Source organism: Strix uralensis, chromosome 24 (genome assembly GCF_047716275.1).
Source record: "Strix uralensis isolate ZFMK-TIS-50842 chromosome 24, bStrUra1, whole genome shotgun sequence".
Taxonomy (NCBI): Eukaryota; Metazoa; Chordata; class Aves; order Strigiformes; family Strigidae; genus Strix; species Strix uralensis.
This window is the reverse complement of record NC_133995.1, coordinates 3,183,588-3,198,499: the sequence shown is the minus strand read 5'-3', so window position 1 is coordinate 3,198,499 and position 14,912 is coordinate 3,183,588. Positions and strand designations below refer to the sequence as shown.

The 14,912-nt window shown below is 43.3% G+C and overlaps 1 protein-coding gene across 7 annotated transcripts in view; it reads left to right on the top strand.

Annotated features, from left to right (window-relative positions):
- The window catches only part of PPP1R12B (protein phosphatase 1 regulatory subunit 12B), a 127,317-nt gene that overhangs the window by 72,085 nt on the left and 40,320 nt on the right, over positions 1 to 14,912 (top strand). For all 7 annotated transcript variants that reach the window (XM_074893991.1, XM_074893987.1, XM_074893988.1 and 4 more), the window contains 5 exons: positions 5,821 to 5,911; positions 6,367 to 6,537; positions 7,272 to 7,455; positions 8,015 to 8,127; positions 9,706 to 9,750. In XM_074893991.1, the coding sequence (XP_074750092.1) occupies positions 5,821 to 5,911; positions 6,367 to 6,537; positions 7,272 to 7,455; positions 8,015 to 8,127; positions 9,706 to 9,750 (604 nt within the window). The remainder of the gene's footprint in view (positions 1 to 5,820; positions 5,912 to 6,366; positions 6,538 to 7,271; positions 7,456 to 8,014; positions 8,128 to 9,705; positions 9,751 to 14,912) is intronic.

Genomic DNA, 14,912 nt, shown 5'->3' with positions numbered 1-14,912 from the left:
CAGTTTGTAGGAACGCATTGCTGGGATGCTGTACTTTCCCAGTTGTTTCCAGGGGAGCAGTATCAGTACTTGGGGCTTTTGATGGGCTTTTTTTTCCTCTTCCTTCTTTGTGTGTGTGTGTGTATATAAAACATACATATATATGCGTCTGTATGAGAGGTAGAGATACATGTGTGATAAAGATTTTTTAATATACTACAGTGTTTGGAATAGTGATGTTGTACTCATAAGAAAGCTACTTCAGACATTTTAGAGTCTGAATATCCATATGGCTTTCCATGGTCTTGAACATGCCTTCTTGTGTGCAGGAAGTCAAACCTCTGCCTGGCTCCCCCTATTACCCAGATCTGGAAGAACCAAAAGTCTGTCCTGGCTTTCGAGAAAACTGTCACTGTAGTTTCTAGTCTAGTGAGTGTAGTTCAGAGTCACTCCTAAACTCAAAAAGAGAATTTGGGCTGAGATGAGAGGAGTCAGAGAGGGCCAGCGGAGTGACTCCTGCCCACAGCAAGTTTTCCTGTAGAAGAGCCACATCCAGCATAGCTCCAGTTCATGACCAACAGTGCTGCATTGGCAGAGGCCAGACACCCTGTAGTGGCTGTCTGCCAACTCGTATTCTTACTGCGCTTGCTACAGGAACGTGGGTTTATTGGAGAAGGACCTGATGGGGATGGAGGGAACCCATCGTGGCCCACTACAGCTCATGGGGGTGTGCATCTCAATTTTTAGTGTGCTGACAGTAAGACAAAATGCTTTCAATCCACTTTGACAAGAGGGCAGCTGTAGCATTTAATGAACATTTAGCTTCCAAATTTGTTGCCAAGTTTTGACACATGAAGGTGAGTGTCTTTTAGGCAAGTGCTTTTCCAGTGCTGGGTCACTGAAGTGTGGAAATATAAACTTCCAAGTTTTACACATTCTGGGTGTTCCCTCAGGGACTGGGTGATGTCGTTCTGCGTGGTGGTAGATGGTGTTTGCTGCAAACGCTTCAATCTGTGAGTGCTTGAAGGAGTTCAGGAAGCCAGGAAAGGAGACCAGCATTGTAAAAAGATTATCAGAAACTTCTGTCTTTCTTGGAGAAATTCATTGTTCTTGATATCTGTGCACCAATTAACAGGGGATTAATTTCTTTTTCTGTATCATTCACCCTTTACTTGGGAGGTATTTTTCTCCACAATATGTTCTTTTTTTTCCCTCTGGCAAAGACTGATTTGCTTTTGTATTCTTGGTTTACCAGCTGTATATCCAGGCTTACTAGTGCCCTGTTTTGAATCTCCCCTTCTGTTAATATTTTGTTGCAGCTCCTTTTGCCTTGAGATGGTGACGAGTAGTTGGGATCCATCATTGTGTTGCACTCTCCTGATTAAAAGAGTTAACAGAGAAAATAGGTGTTTTCTTGCAAATAGGAACAATTATGTGGGAGCCAGATTCATCATTCAGTTCCCAGCTTTTTTCTAGCTAACACATGAGTCAAAAGCTTGTAGCTCTCTTGTGGCAGCAGGCCACACTTGTCTCTGTCTCTGGGAACTATAAACTTCTGCAGTGTTTTTGCTGACTCTCACGTACACATCTCTAACAATTTATATTCTGCTGCTTGTACTTGCAACCAAAACTCTGGGAAAAATCTGTTCTGCTTTATGTGTGCCTTGAACTTGGCGTGATGGCTGCTCTTATTTCATGTATTTCTCAGAGAAAGCTTATTGCAAGAAAATACAACGCATAGGACCATTTCTTTGAAGATTTGCTTGGATCATGTGGTATTTGCTTGAATTAATAGGATGACATAGATACTGCACTTTAGCAAGCAATGCGTTTCTTGAAAACGTAATTAAAAACTCTGTGGATTGTTTACAGACTGCCTCGTACCCCATTTGCTGTCTGTCCCCTGCAGCTTGCTGTGATCTGCAGTTTTTCTGCTTTGGAGAGCAGCGTATTGCTCTCCCTCTGTCATCCAGCCCAGCCTTGCTTTGTGGCTGCATCAGACTTACCATCTCCTTTCAGTGAATTTGTTCTCTCTTTCATTTTTCTATCCCATTTAGCACATTCAGGTCTCTTAAAATTCAGCTTGTAAGCAAAGTGAAGCATCACCTAAAATTGTAAAATCTCTCTTTACCTGCTGCGTCCCACCCTCCCTCACCTGAAAAAAAAAACACCAAAAAACTGCAAGTAGAGCAAAAATGTGGTTGAATTGCCAGCAGGTATGGTGTCTGCTGTTTGCATTTGAAATATTTACAGCACAGCTGCCTTCTTTCATCACTAGGAAAAGGCTGTAGCTACTTACTTGGAGAAACCAGCTATGTCACTGTGCAGTGGCTCTGCTGACTTGTTTCAGAAAACTCAGTTATCTCAAGCTTGTAAAATGGCTTTGGGTGAGCTCCAAGGAGTGGGGAATTGTGTAAATGGAAAGAAACCAAAAGTTAGCAATCGATAAAGGCTGCAGCCCAAACTGAGCCACTCTGACTTGCAAAATGTGCTTGTCTGAAGATTAGCTCACTGTTACAGGTTGGCCATCCAAAATTGCTAATGATGTTTTAACATATTCCTATTTTTATATAAATTCTGGGAGAGCAGAGGAAAAAAGTCTGGGAGGATGACAGGGTAAGAGACATAAAATGGTTTTTCTCTTGCTGTGTGTGTACACTCCTGTACGCAGAGCTGTAGCTAAACACTGAAAGGAGGGAAATCCTGCAGCCTTGCTGTGCTCCTGCAAACCTGCCTCCTCTGACCCTGCCGCACAGCCCTCGTCACAGCTCAGCACCAGCATGCCCAGCCTCCTGTTTAGTAACTGATGCTGACCTTTCTCCAGGGATTTACCTAACCTTTTCTGAAACTGTTTTGAAAATCTGTTTGTCCTCTCTCATATCCAGTGGCAGGGAGTTCAGTATTATTTTCTTCTGTGTGCAAAAGTACTTCACCTGCTGTCAGCGTGACCTCCTGTTGCTCACACATACCGGGAGTGTTCCTGAACAAGCACGATGTGGCCCACTGCATACGTGCTGTTGTATGAGCCGAATGCCTCCTCAGGGAAAGGCAGATCTCATCTTTCCTCCTCTTATCCCCATCGTATGTACGTAGCTCCTACACGTCTGTGTCCTCGTTGCAGAGTATGAGACGTAAATTCCACTGATTCAAAACTGTTGCAGTAAACTGCCCACCTTAGCTACAAATTTACTTGGTTTGTGTGTTTCAGGAACTTTTTTACTACTGCTCTGAACTTAATTTGCAGTTTATTTTGCTAATGCATTCTTCCTGTAGGTGGCTTATTACTTCTGGATGCTGTGCAAATAGCAGCTATTCTACTTCTGTCAAAAGCTGCAGAAAATGCTTATTGTTTCCTTAATGTGCCATTACCTGGGTAGCACATATGCACTGCATAAAGGAGAGCAGAAGAGAGCTACTTGTCTGCAAAATAAGGAGTTGCACAGCTTTCACTCATCAAACAGCAGCTTTTTTGTTCATGAAACAGCAGATTCTTGGGAGGCAATCATCCCTCTGAATTTTAGGTGCTTCCTGTGTTGGCATATCCATCACAGCTAGTGTGTCTGTCTGGATAATCAATGGGAAGAAATGAGCTCCTCTGCAATGCATTCACATGATCTGTGCTGGAAGCTCTTTCTGAAGGTGATAAATTGCGCCCTGGAAGTGCAGTTCAGTGAGGCTGGCCAGCCCGGGTGTAGACATCTCCATTGTAGCCAGCTCCCAGAGCATGATTCATCTCCTCCAGAAGCCTGCAGTGCAGGCATCTCCAGCACGGGCGATCGATCCGCTGCACTCTCCTTGTACTCTTTGGAGATCAGGGGAGTTTGGGGCACGATTTATCGGGCCAAATACTTACACCAGTTTTAGGTGAGAAGGCCAATGGCATCCTGGCTTGCATCAGAAATAGTGTGGCCAGCAGGGACAGGGAAGTGGTCTTGCCCCTGTACTTGGCACTGGTGAGGCCGCACCTCGATTACTGTGTTCAGTTTTGGGTCCCTCACTCCAAAAAGGCCATTGAATGACTCGAGCGTGTCCAGAGAAGGGCAACGGAGCTGGTGCAGGGTCTGGAGCACAGGTCTGATGGGGAGCGGCTGAGGGAACTGGGGGGGTTTAGTGTGGAGAAGAGGAGGCTGAGGGGAGACCTCATGGCCCTCTGCAACTCCCTGAAAGGAGGGTGCAGAGAGGGGGGAGGAGTCTCTTGAGCCAAGGACCCAGCGCCAGGCCAAGAGGGAATGGCCTCAAGCTGCGCCAGGGAAGGTTTAGACTGGATATTAGGAAGCATTTCTTTACAGAACAGGTAGTCAGGCGTTGGAATGGGCTGCCCAGGGAGGTGGTGGAGTCCCCATCCCTGGAGGTGTTTAAGAGTAAAGTTGACTTAGCGCTGAGGGATCTGGTGTAGTTGGGAACTGTCAGTGTTAGGTCAATGGTTGGACTGGATGATCTTCTAGGTCTTTTCCAACCTAGACGATTCTGTGTGATTCTGTGTGACTCACGCGTGCTCCACCAACACCTGAAGAAGTGCGAGGTGACTAGCTGCCATGGAGGTAGCTCCACATAGCCTGAGGAACCCCCCGTTAAGTGATGTGCCTCTGCTGAGCACTGGAGGTCTGTCTGCGTTGGGCTGCTGGTCACGAGCCGCTGAACACAAGATCATGAAGGTGGATAAAAGCCATCGCAGTAGATGATTTTAGAATGATCCTGATTTTGTGATTATTTGAGGTTTTGTCATAGTGCAGCAAAGTTTGTAATCTTTCTAATAAATGTCATAGCTTACTGGATCAGATGCAAAATCTGTTCAGCCCATTACCTTTTGCGTGGAAGTGGTATGTAGTGGAGAACCAGGAGAGTCCAAGGACAAGCGTATTCCTTGATAGATCTTCATCCCTCACGTGGACTGTACCTAGATCTTTGATACTCTGTTAACCTGTGGCACTGATATACCTACAAAAGAACATTTAATTTCAGGCACCCTCATTCTTGTACAGTGAGACAGTGTTAATAATAATTCCCTATTAACCAGGCTGAAGAGTCCAATCTAATTAATCTTTCCTAAGATGGAAGCCACTCCACCAATATGGAAATCAGACTTACTGCTGTGCAGTCCCTGACTCTGCGGGAGCACTGCCAGATTCCTCTCCAGTTCCTCCACAGTGAATGCCAGTGCAGAGAGTTCAGTTTATATATTTTCATGTGAATAATTCTTTTGAAATCTCCCCAGTTTAATGAAATCTAGTGGTGACCAGCTCTGTATTTTAACTGTGTGTTTTTCAATATTAAGGGATTCGGTCTACCCCAGTGTGTGAAAGTCACCTCTGTAATTTCATAGCTTTTTTTTAAGGTGTTTTGTTTTTATAAGATGCCTGCAGTTCAGACGGTTTCTAGCATGATGGGTTTCATATTGATGAAGACAGCAGATTGCAGGAATATGGTCATGAATATAATGACAGGAAGGAGGGTCTGAGAAATGTGCCAGTGCAGTATTTCTGTTCTTGAGATATTTATCTGAATGAGAGGTGGTTTGTTGTTTTTTTTCTTTTCTAATGATGCAATAAGACATGAAATGGGACAAGTAATACACTAAATAGTTGCATCGTATTTAACAGAACACGTTCAACACTAAATAATTTATTTAGAGACTGTAGGGAGAACATAATGTGAGCATTTGTATGTCATATGTTCATAGGAAAGTTGTCCCAAAGCAGAAGTCAACAGTAGTCTTGGTGGATGGAGTTAAAATTATTTTTGTCCACATGAAAGAGAATAATATCTCAACTCTGGAGCTTGCAGAAACAGGAAGGCAGAGCATCTGTTTTTATTTTAACCTCTTCTGCCCTTTTTTTCCAGGTCATATCTGACTCCAGTGCGGGATGAGGAAGCAGAATCACTGAGGAAGGCACGATCCAGGCAGGCCAGGCAGACTCGCAGGTCTACACAGGTAAAGAATGGAAATACTCATGTTCGTGTGTAGGATGAAGAGAGCTGATGAATAGAGGGGCAAGATTTTCTTTTGCTCTTGTATTATTACTGAAGATGAGGGGCTTGTATACCTTCACGCCATGTTGGAGAGGTTCTAGCAAAAGTTCCTGCGAACAGTTATTGCAAAATACTCCCCCAAGCATACACGAGTTAGATTTCAGAGCTGTCATTTCTGCAGTATACCTGCCTTTTAGTTTGTAGCTTGATCACGTATATTTGGGTAGCTTTGAGTCAGTGATTTTGTCAGTACAGTGAGAAATGTGTTAAAGGCAACAGAATTATTTTTTTTCTGTTGGCATCAAGATGAAACGTTAGCCTTGCCAGTATAAGCCTGCTGGGCATTTTAAACTGACCTGGAAGACTTGAAATCTAATTGCATAAATTTAAAAATTCTCTGTCTCGCTTTCTCTCCAGGGTGTGACACTGACAGACCTTCAGGAGGCAGAGCGGACCTTCAGCCGGTCTCGGGCAGAGCGACAAGCTCAGGAACAGCCGAGTGAGAAAGCTGAGAGCACTGAGCCTGCCGAGGACAGCAGCGAGAAGCAGGAGACCCGCTCACGGTGGAGCAGAAATACAGATGAGGAGGTGATCCTCCTGGCCTCACCTCCCATTGTTTCAGAGTTAATGAAAACATTTAGGATGGCTGAGATCAGGAGAAGTTCTTTTGGGGATGTCTGTTTATTTTAAGGGGGGAAGTCTTGCTGGGAAGAAGTAATACTGGGCAGTAGCACTCACCTCAGCGATCTGCATGAGGGATGTGCATACGCAGGTGTTAGAGGTTAGCTGTTCCTTTGCTCTCCGCTGGGAATTTCATTTTTCAGTCTCTTGCCAGAATATAAAACTGTGTAAATCACAGAAAGTGGAATGAGAAGGCTAATGATAGAAATGTGGCCTGGATCCATCCTCGCTGCGCAGACTGGACTGAGGCTTTGTGTTCACATTTTTCCACAGATGCTCTGTGTGTAATGGAAAGCCAGAGAGACCAGTTTTCTCCCCCTGCCATCACTTCTGGTTTTTCACTCTAAATAATTGGTTTCTATTAGATAACTTCTTTGTCCTGCCATTGGCTATAGGGACAAAGAGATTGATCTCAGACTTCCCAGCAATGGGAAAGTATTCTCATATCGTAGCTGTGCAATGCCTTTAACATTCATCCCCATCTGATGGAATGAACCTGATCTGGCAAATGGAGGTGATCATTTCTAGCAGCAGTGAAGAAAACATTACACTCTAAAATAGATTACTCAGTTCCCTGAAATCCCAAATCTACCAGTTCCTCTTCATTCTATTAACTTTTTGTCACGGTTCTTTGTTTGTAGAGTGTCTATCGGCGATTAAGGTGCCCAGTACAACCAGACAAACCTACAACACCTGTATCTCCTTCGACGTCAGCACCTCTCCTTTATACAAGTTCATACCTGACTCGAACAAATAAGTATCTAGGTCTTGACTCTGTGAATCCAGCAGATTTCAGAGGTGCGGCCACAGAAATGGAGAAAAATGGTATGTACCCAGGAGAACGAAGAACAGTCAAAACTCAGGGATTTTCATGAGTTTTAAAACTTTGTGTGTACAGAGAGAATAAGTTTCCTTGTTATTCTGAGGGGAGCAGTATGGGGAGCTGCCATCTCACCAAACAAATGTTATTTGTTTGAACGGAAATCCTAATGTAGGATGCAGCCTATTGCTTGTAAAAGAGAGGGATAAAAGGATGTTTTCCATTCTGGATAAATAAATGAGGTAGTAATCCATGGAGCATTTAGATCTTAGAGCTGAGGGGAGCAATTCTACTAGTACAGTTTGTCCTCAGAATAGGAGTAAGTCAGGATGATTTGGGGAGAGCTGACAGCTAGGGTAATCTCTCTGGGCTCTCATAAAGGAAGGAGTGTGAGTAACCAGATGTAGCAGGGCACTGAGATTCCATTTCATTTAGTTTAATAACTCCTTTGTAATATAACACAAGCCAAGATGACCTTGATCAGGTTGAAAAGAACCCCAGTACCTTAGCAAAAGCACAGATGTAAATCACTGAAACCAAAGCAGTCTTTATTTGCTTGGCCAGAGTGTGAAGATCAGGATTTAGACGACAGATCTCCAAACAAACAGTCAATCCGAGAGAGGCGGCGGCCAAAGGAGAGGCGAAGAGGCACCGGCATCATTTTCTCAACAAAAGACGTAAGTTTGAGTTCCTTAGAGAAGAGAAACTCATGCTGTAATACTCAGGGTGAATTTCCTTCCAGTTCCAAGCTTCAGATTTTTTTTCCAAGTCAGTTGATTTCCCATTAGTCCTTCCCTCTCCAATTCTATTTCAGACTGGCACTTCCAAAGGAATGGCATCCCTGTTTGGCCCCTGTAAAACCCAAGCAGGCAGGCTGTGGGAGGCCTGTTCTTGAGCCATAAATCACTGAGATCCTTGCAGAATTGTGAAGAGAGAGCCCACATGGGAGAAGAGAGATTAGAAGTCTAGTTTCTTTAGAAGAAGGAGGTCACAAGCCACTGGAAGTATTTTCAGATTCTTCTGAGCCCAAATTTGGCTGTGCTTTAGACCCCCTAAAAGGAAGACAATGAGGAATAAAACCTGTGTCTGGATCCCCTGCCCAGCACCAGAGAACACACACAGCATAAATACAGAAGAGCTGTCTGTGTCGTGGTCATTTCCTTTAGTTCTGGTTTCAAAAGGATTTCTTCAGTCTGAGGGAAGAAATCCAGCCCTCCAACCCTTGGTTAGAGGTTCAGGTAGGAAAACAGGCCACCTTTTGCAGGAAAGAATAAGCATTATTGTTAAGAAGTCTGCAACAGTTCTAGTCCAGCTATGGACATACAGCCTTCCTCATACACCTCAGGGGCAGAGGCTTCCTGCACAATACAAAATAGTCAAAAAACCCCCAATGGTCTGCCCTGTGGCAACAATAGATATGTTGAATATATGGAGTTACAGACAAGTTGAAGGACTCTGCTGGAAACCTCAGAATTTCTGTTGAGGACTTGCTGCAAACACCCCTTTTTATTATTTTCAAATGATTCTTTTCTTTTTTCACTTACATGCCAAATGTGATTTATTTTTTTTCCTTAGTTTTTTTTAGTTAAATGCTTTACAGCTTGCCCAGTTGTCTAGTGGATCGTTGTAGCAATAGTACTAGCTTCAGAGCAGAAGGTAAATCACTTCTCAGAGTTTTAGTTCATTTCCTTGTTGTCTCTATATGAAACTGCAGCTACAACTTCTGAAATAAATACCTTGAGTTCAATACGGAGTCAGATGTGATGCCGTGGTAGTTTACCATCGCTCCATGAAATCCTGGAGCTGTCAAAGAGGCAGTGGGTTACAGAGAGGCTGCGTAAGTGCAAGTTATCTGGGATGAGTAGTCTTTCCTCCTGGAGTCTAACTGAAGTGGAGGATATTCTTTGAAAGTCAAGTATTATGTCAACATTTCAGATATGTGGTCTTCCCAAGTGTCACAGCATTTGTTCCCTAAGTATATTAAGGAGTGTTGACTCCTTCTCCTTTTTAGGAGCATTCAAATTGCAGTAGCCATCTCAAGAGAGTAATTCTGTCCCCAGCACCAAGATCTTCTAAATGGCCATTAGGTCACCAAACCTGATCTGATAATCAGCCAAAAGCATCTAGACAGGCATTTCTTTCAACAGAAGTGTTTTTAGCTTTAACATCAAATCATAAGCAACAAATTATCTTCTTGTGATAAAATTTTGTTGTCTCCAAGGCTGCCTAATTATACTGTTTGCTTTTCATCCTAGAATGATGATGAAGTTGATGGAAATGAGGAAGCAAAGGAAACTCGGGTAAGTGAAAACATATGTCTAAATAGTTGATGTTTCGCTCTTGAGTGTTGGTGGCAAGAAGTTTTCTGTGGCTTTACTCTTGTTTATATGAGAGGTTCAGGAGCTGAGTATGAACTGGGAGGTAGTTCTGAGTAGCGAATTGCTTACTGATTTCTCGTCTGAAAGAAAAATATTATCTTCAGACTGGCCTAAGTTCAAAAGTTGTCTCTTTGAGAGCTGTATAGGCAGTTCTCAAACCTGGAAGGACTGCAGCAGCAGCAGGGGTGAGTGCCTTACTCAGAACGCTGTCAGATGCTGTGATGGCTGGGGACCGTGGCTGTCGGGTGTCCTGAGGAAGGTGCATGACCTTGTATCTCAGAATCACCCTGATGCTGTTATTTTGGACAGTATGTTTTGTATTTCTAAAATCTGTGCTCTTGTCTCCTCGTGGATTTGTTTTATTGTGCGAAATTGTCTTGGCAAGCAACACATCCGAGATTGTTTTTGTTCCCCTGTTCTGCTTGCAATGGTCTCATTATCCTTTGAGGCCCTTTCTTTCCTTTTATAATAATTATCAAGTCCTTCCAAATTGCCTGGTTTCTTTTGGTTTTGTCTGTCTCTAAAACACATTTGCGCCTGACAACATGACTTACTCTGACAATGTTAAAGCTAAATACCTTTCTAAACCATTAAAGCATGATGTGCAAGACCTGGGAAAAATAGCAAATTTAAGGTTGCGTAGGGGTCAGCCTGCTTGTGTGATGTTTAATCTTTGCCAGAAAGTGTTAAACTTGTGGTAGCCTTTCCACATACTTTGCAATTCAGTAGAGTGATTGAAGCATCATTTTGTTGAAATCAACTGGTTCTTTGCTGAAAATTTTCTACTGAAAACGCTCTTCAGGGTGTATTTTTCTTTTTGCAATACTCTGTCAAAATGGGACAAAGTCACGGTGAGCCTTGTGGGGGCCAGAGACTCATGCAGGGCTGGGATGGCTCTTGGCATGAGCTTATCTTTCAGTGCCAGCCTTTGCTTTCCCAGTGCTTACTTTGCAACATGAAATGTGGGATGTTCCTTCCCACAGAAGCACCACCTGCTTCGAGTAGCCCAGGTCTTCCCACAGGAGTTTGTTCATAGCGGTACACAGCTTTGTTAAATCTTCCACTTAACCCTGCGTGAAACATTCAGCCATTTATCGTCCTTAAAATTGTTTTGACATTTCTGCTGTCTCACAGTAAGACTGAAGGAGAGGTATTTTGTAATGTCTGAAAAGTCATAATAATAGGGACACCTTGTTTCCAGCAATTGTGTTTTGGACTCGCTGGGAATGTCTTGTTCTTCTGAGAAATTGTCCCAGATTAGCTAAATTAAGACAAAAGAATATCTGAGGCTGAAGGTTTGGAGGCTTCCTGGAGTCTAGTCCTGAAATTGCTGAAAACTCTACTGAGCACAGTCCTCACCGCTCTTGTAAACGGGTAAACTGCACTTGGTAAGAACCCACCGTATGTTCCTGCCCCAAAATTCAGGGTCACCCAGTCTCTTACAGTTAATGATGCTGTTTTTCCACAAATTAATAGCAAGGAATATTGTACCTCTCATGCTAGCAATTCCCATTCCCAAGGAGATCTTGTACTTCCCAAGATTTTCTTGTGGGTTCCCATCTAATAGCAGAGCAACTTCCCTTCAGTTCCCTTGGCCCCTTCGCACGTGCTTTGTGGCAGCAGTCCCCTGTTTTCTTATGTACCTCACATGTGTTAGACCCTGGTTTAGACTCTCCTTCCACTCTGGTGCTGCTTTTCCCATTCTCCCAGTCCTCTTGTTTTTATCCAGTTTCCAGTTCATTTTCTTTACTGCATGCCTCCAGCATCATGTCACTTGGTCCGTATTCCCTGGTTTATTCTACATCCAAATCAGAGAAATTCCTGTCCTGCTAGCTGGCCATCAATTTGGCAAGAATCATGGAGCGGCTCATTGCTTTCAGTTCTAGTGCCAAGCAGGAAATACAATTAATAATCATTAATTCATCAGTAATAGTAATTCTAGAACAGCAGGTGCCACTATCAGAGTTGTGAACTTGAACACACTGAAGTGTTCTGTTTTAGTTGCAGACCCCCAAAGACTCTCCTAATCTTATGTGAGCAGTTTGGGGTTTTTTTTTTCTCCAGTTTTTATATCTTGGCTGTTATTAGGAAGATTTTCATGGGAGCCAAAAAAGGCTCTACTTGAATTCCCTCCTCCAAAATATGCAGTGCTGGAGTTTAGCAAAGGAAAGGTAGATGCACTTTTTGAAAAAGGAGCAAATACATGTTGTTCTAATTCTCAGAAGTGGATGAATTATTTTGGCTGAAACTTATGAGCACCAGCGTGGGAAACCAGCCCAGACGCTTTGGCTGAATTTTAGGCAACTGCGAGCAGTCTCGTAATAGGATGTGTCAGGCAACCTTCATGTGTTTTGCTACCAACCCCGCCTTTCTGCTTGTGATGCAGCCTGCTTGGATGCATTGTGGAAAGTTGGAAGAGCAGACAAAGTTTTATTGTGGAATAAATGTTCAAGGGCACAAGGACTTCAGCTGGAAAAAGCCTCTGGGGAAGCAGCTTTAGGAGAGTTTTTTGCGTAGTTCCACTGGGAAGGATTTGTTCGGTCTGGAGAGACCTGAGATCAAACCAGAGATGGGGAAGAAAGTTTGGTCACAGTCTAGTCTCCGTTTCTCAGAAAGTAAAAAAAATTGCAAGAGTCTGAAAGATCCCGTTAGCAGTGCCAGGCTGAGCAGTGTGGGTAGGCTGGCATTGGGAAACCTCTCCCGCTCCCTGCAAGTCAGTGACTGTGAAATACCAGCAGGAATTCAGTCGTGGGGGGCCAGTGAGTACAAATACAGGACAGTCAGTGCAGATGCAAATCAGCAGCTCTGGTTCGGGATGCAGCGTTTGAAGGATAATGATAAGACTAAAGAGAATGGTCTGATGTTAAATTTTGGAGAGGTCTTTACTTATCCCCAGCTCTTCTGGCTTTGACTTATACCTGTCTTCTGCCATAGGGTCCAGCAGGAGAAACTGGGAACAAATTTGGAAGAAAATTGTATTTTAAATGATATACCATACGTAACAGAAGTTGAAAAATGTTTGTAATCATTTAAAGAATTTTGTCCTGTTGCATTTCTCTTTAGTGGCATTACAAATGTGCCTCACCCATGTGTTAGATAGTTCATCAAGGGGAAGCTTTAAATACAGGGGAATGCACCGAGTGTCATGTTGGTAAAGTAACATTTTCTGGGCTGTAAAAGTGTCAAAGAAAACATCTGTTCTCATGAACTTCCTCTAGGACAGTCTGTATAGCACAATATAAAACCCAGACACATTAATGGAATTAACTTTTATGCAGGAATAACACTGAAATGCATGATTATGGATTGTGATCACAGTAAGTGTATTAAATTGTTTAGTGTGGAGAAGAGGAGGCTGAGGGGAGACCTCATGGCCCTCTCCAACTCCCTGAAAGGAGGGTGCAGAGAGGGGGGAGGAGTCTCTTGAGCCAAGGAACCAGCGCCAGGACAAGAGGGAATGGCCTCAAGCTGCGCCAGGGCAGGGTCAGACTGGCTCTTAGGAAGGATTTCTTTGCAGAAGGGGTTGTTGGGCGTTGGAATGGGCTGCCCAGGGCAGGGGGGGAGTCCCCATCCCTGGAGGGGTTGAAGAGTCGGGTTGACCCAGCGCTGAGGGATCTGGTGGAGTTGGGAACTGTCAGTGCTGGGTTAACGATTGGACTGGAGGATCTTCAAGGTCCTTTCCAACCAAGATGATTCTGTGATTCTGTAAAATAGGCTCCATTCTTGTCTCCCTGTACCTGGGTTTACAAAACATGGGTATTTTAAGTTCTGCAAAACACCATTCAAGCCCGCTCTGTTTTGTAAATATTACATGTTCTGCCTAATTGTACTATTAACATGAAATCATCAGATGCAACTGAATACTAACAAGAACTAAATCTCTATCTCAGGAGGACTGAATTTCTAAGCTTAATTCCATGAATTCTAAGGGAAGATCAAGGAACTGGAAAATTCCTTATGCAAACTAAATGTCTTAATGTTACAGCTGTTTCAGGGTTATAATTTGGGAGTCCTGATTTTCGTATAGTCTATTTCTCACCTATGTTTTTGCTTTTAGTGGCATTTTATCTTCCACAGAGACTTCCAGTTTAGCTTTTGTAATCATGCTGTTTACCTTTTTTAAAAGATGGACTTAATAAACAACTAAAAGATCAGAAATAGCTTTAGTTAGTGTTTTGTGACTTGCCTGTCGTAGCCAGACTGCGTGTGTGGGAGCCCTAGGAGTCCTAGCAGCTACCCTGGATCCCACTATTTTATTGCCCTCTCTTCCTAACGCAGCGCAGCCTGTAGACGTGCCTGTGGACTGTCTTTTTAAGCTAAGGAAGACTCCGAGTCCTCCACTTTCTGGACTTGGATTGCCTAATATGGTAAGGTATGTCTTCATGGCTGCACTGTTTTGCTGAGAAACAAGGGAAAGTTGTCTGGTAAAAGGGAACACAATAGGTGAACTGCTTGCTAGCTGATAAGAAAGTTAAAATCTTTTCATCTAGGTAGCACTATATGGTACTGTTCATCCTATGCCTTATTGCTGCTAGCCCAGGGTCCCTTTTGGGGGACCAGGGATGCAAGTATTTTTCCCTGGTTTTACCCTTGAATATTTACTTCTAGCCTAGATGCAGTGTGATGTGGGAGGGAAGCCATCTGGCCCATGTCCAAGGTAACGTAGATGGTGCTGTGCGTCACTTGCATGATTATAGTTAAATTAGAGCATTTAATTATGTGTAAAGTAAGGCTGTGAGAGATTGGCTCTGTTTAGTCCTGTTTATAAACAAAATGCTGTAATGGGTTGTGTATCCTGTGAGGAGAGGAGACCTTTAATATGTGTACAACTAGCAATGTAAAGTTGAATCTAAAATAGCAGAAAATTGGTGCAAGAGCACGCACTAGTGTTTTGCCATAGAGCTTTAAATACAGTGAAGAATAGTTTTATTGTGTTTAGAGTGCCCTGGGGGTGGGGGGGGTGGGAAGACACTATAGAAATTTAAATTCATTCTGCAAATATTTCTACAAAAAACTTTCACATCTGCACAGATGATTTGCCTCATGAGTTCTCCAGCCTAATACACTTGTGTTGGTTTTTTCTT